The following is a 2,865-nucleotide window of genomic DNA, read 5'->3' as shown; positions in this document are numbered from 1 at the left end:
TCTCATTCCACTTTGCCTTCCTCATCCTCGTCCTCGGAGACCCCCATCGTCCAAGTACCAGAAATCCCACTAGACGCAACGGACCCCGCACCATTCGGCTACGCACAATCCAAATGGGTTTGTGAACAACTTCTTGAGAGCGTGAATCAGCTCTTTGGGTCGACAGTATGCGCTTCCGTCGTACGTCTCGGACAAATTACAGGCACGACAGAAAAAGGAGCGTGGAATGAATGGGAGCATGTCTCGTTAATGGTGAGGACTATGCAGAGTTTGGGGGTTGTGCCTGATTTGCGGGGGGTGAGTCTTTCCGTACTCGTTTTTATGTCCCATTTGATGGGATGTTTTCGTGTGGTAGACAGCCTCATGGCTCCCCGTTGACCGCGCAAGCGAAATCCTCATCGACCTCTTATTCTCGCCATCCTTCGAACAAATATATCACCTCGAGAACCCTATACGACGCCCCTGGCCCCATATAACCCACACCCTCGCCTCTCTCCTCGGTGGTACCGCCACTCCCCTCCCCCTGATACCATTCCAACAATGGATAGCATGCGTTCGGAAAAGCGAGGAAGTCCTGCCAGCTACTCCGATCACGAGGTTCCTGGAAGAGGAATTTGGGAGGTTGGGAGTTGGGCTGGTTGGGTTTTGTATGTATGGGACGGGGAGGGATTCGGCGGCGTTTAGGGAGTTTGTTGGAGGGAATGAGGAGGGGTTGGTCTCGGAGGAGTTGCTCAGGGCGAGTGTGGGGTATTGGAGGTGGGTGGGCGTGTTGGCTTAGTTTTCGTCGAGGTGTGAGTCTGAAGTCATGTCACGGTGGCGTACACAAAGGTTCGTTTTTGCGTCTGTTGTACTTACGTTCTCGCCAAGTTCGCGCATGCAGTCATCGATACAAATTCTACACCTTTCCAAAAAATATTTCCCGAGCAGAGTATCTGGACACATGAAGAAGTCGTCCTCGCTGCCAGTGAATAGCTCCAAGGTCGCTTTTTCGCAGCTATTTTGTCGAAAATGTGTATCAAATGATAAATCTGTATGAACGCAAAGTTACAGTCCATGTCTTTTGTGATATAGAGAATTCCTACGCAGATTTTGGGGGGCAGCGTTGTGAAGACGCGTGAGAATCGATTACGTCGAATTTTTTATTCGATGTATAACCACCACCATTTCCCCTCCCCCTATCTCGTGCTGTAAAAACTCCCTACCTGACGAGTGTTCAGTTATTGGTGTTACAGACTGCTGCCTGGAGTATTAGCCGTTCTACATGTACTGTACGTTTCATTGGGCTTCACCAAGATGACACGCTAATCTTGGTGTAGACTGCTGATGATGTCGGGCAACGGCGCCGCTCAAAGGCCTCGGTTCGAGCCCGTTCAGTACGATCCCACGGAAAACTTTACCCCAGCTTTGATGCACGATGGTACAACTTGGACACCCATCATCTCTTGCCCCGCCAACTTCCCGATTGAAATCGTAAGGGTCTGAGATGTATTGAGATCGGAAGTTGTTGAAGAACCAGAGTCAGAATTCGCGGAAGCCGTTCCGCGTTTGGAGGGATACCACCCTGTCCAATGTATACATCGCCGACTCTTGCCTAGAAGACCCGGAAGAGATGCGGCGTTGGAACAATACTGCTCCCTTCATGCTTCCGAGTCCGGAAACCCAGACACGCTTATCCTTACCCCCATCGTGGCTCCAGGCGCGTCGCTACCCTACTACCATCCCTCCGTATCGCACATTGCGTTCCGCTACATCCATTCGCCCATAAACACCGATACTTTGCCCAGGCTCCGTATCGAAGCACTCCCTTTGCCAAATACCCCGACGGATCCAAACTCCCGCTTATACCGCACCTGTCTAGCCCTCCTAGAAACACTCCATCGATATGGATGGGGCGCAATGACAAATTACAAGAAGCGGGTCCAGCACGACTGTTTAGTCTTGCGGGAGGCTTATCAGGATCTGTACCTAGTTATGAGGGAGCGACACAATTCGCTGGTGGATACGTGGCAGGAAGTTACGGATCCATTGAAGCATGTTTTCGAGGTGTGTGTTCAGTACTCGGTTCCTCCTTTAGGATAATACCTAACGGACCAGTTAGGATATTGGGATCGCAACCTACTTGATGCTCTTGTGGAAGGACACCTTCTCGACTTCGGGATCAACGATGGTCGATTCGGCTGAAGAACCCTGGAAGAGCTGGCCACGACCACCTGGGGGCTTTCTAGACCTGGGGTACGACTTCCCCTCTTCCAATCACTCACTTGTTGACTACTCCGTGGTAGATGCGGAAATGGACTCCTCACGCATATCCTCACAGCAGAAGGCTACGTGGGCTCAGGCGTTGATCTTCGGGCACGTGCGTCCTGGTCACACTACCCCATTGAAACTCAAGCTCAGCTGCACGTCCACGCTTTCAACCCCACTGACGAAGCTCTGGATCCATCCTTTATCAGCCCCAGAAACGCGTTTATTATTGGCAATCACGCTGACGAATTAACGCCCTGGATCCCAGTCCTAGCAACGCTGCATGATGCAGCTGGGTACCTCTCCATCCCGTGTTGTGCGTGGAAGTTCGATACTAAATTCGAAAGGGACAGTTCATCTGTGTATCCACTACCTGAGGGTTTTGGGATGACGATGGAGCAGTTTACCGAGAGCCTTAACCTTGGTGGGGATGGGAGCAACGCTAGCTCGTATTCGATGTATCGGATCTGGCTGGCAACGCTGAGTGTGCATTGCGGGTGGGTGGTGGAGTGTGAGACGTTGAGGATTCCGAGTACGAGGAACTGGGCGGTTGTTGGTGTGTTGCTGCGTCTTTCTCTCTGCTCTATCTCGTGCTCATGGCGTTTATGTATCTTTAGGTCG

The 2,865-nt window shown here is 51.7% G+C and overlaps 2 protein-coding genes across 2 annotated transcripts in view; both read left to right on the top strand.

Annotated features, from left to right (window-relative positions):
- LACBIDRAFT_256821 (uncharacterized protein) overlaps positions 1 to 778 on the top strand; it is a gene marked incomplete at both ends in the record, with an annotated part of 7,940 nt that extends 7,162 nt beyond the window's left edge. The window contains 3 exon segments of the mRNA XM_001890839.1: positions 40 to 252; positions 356 to 691; positions 710 to 778. Coding sequence (XP_001890874.1) covers positions 40 to 252; positions 356 to 691; positions 710 to 778 — 618 coding nt within the window.
- Positions 779 to 1,323: 545 nt separating this feature from the next.
- Positions 1,324 to 2,865, top strand: LACBIDRAFT_300223 (uncharacterized protein; the record flags this gene model as incomplete). Its single annotated transcript, XM_001890838.1, has 4 exons — positions 1,324 to 1,352; positions 1,494 to 2,043; positions 2,099 to 2,232; positions 2,283 to 2,865. Coding segments are annotated over 4 exons (1,296 nt in total), but the record flags the coding sequence as incomplete, so codon positions are not given.

Source organism: Laccaria bicolor, genomic scaffold (assembly GCF_000143565.1).
Source record: "Laccaria bicolor S238N-H82 LACBIscaffold_193 genomic scaffold, whole genome shotgun sequence".
NCBI lineage: Eukaryota > Fungi > Basidiomycota > Agaricomycetes > Agaricales > Hydnangiaceae > Laccaria > Laccaria bicolor.
Note: the sequence above shows the minus strand (reverse complement) of the source record. Positions and strands in the feature narration are given on the sequence as shown.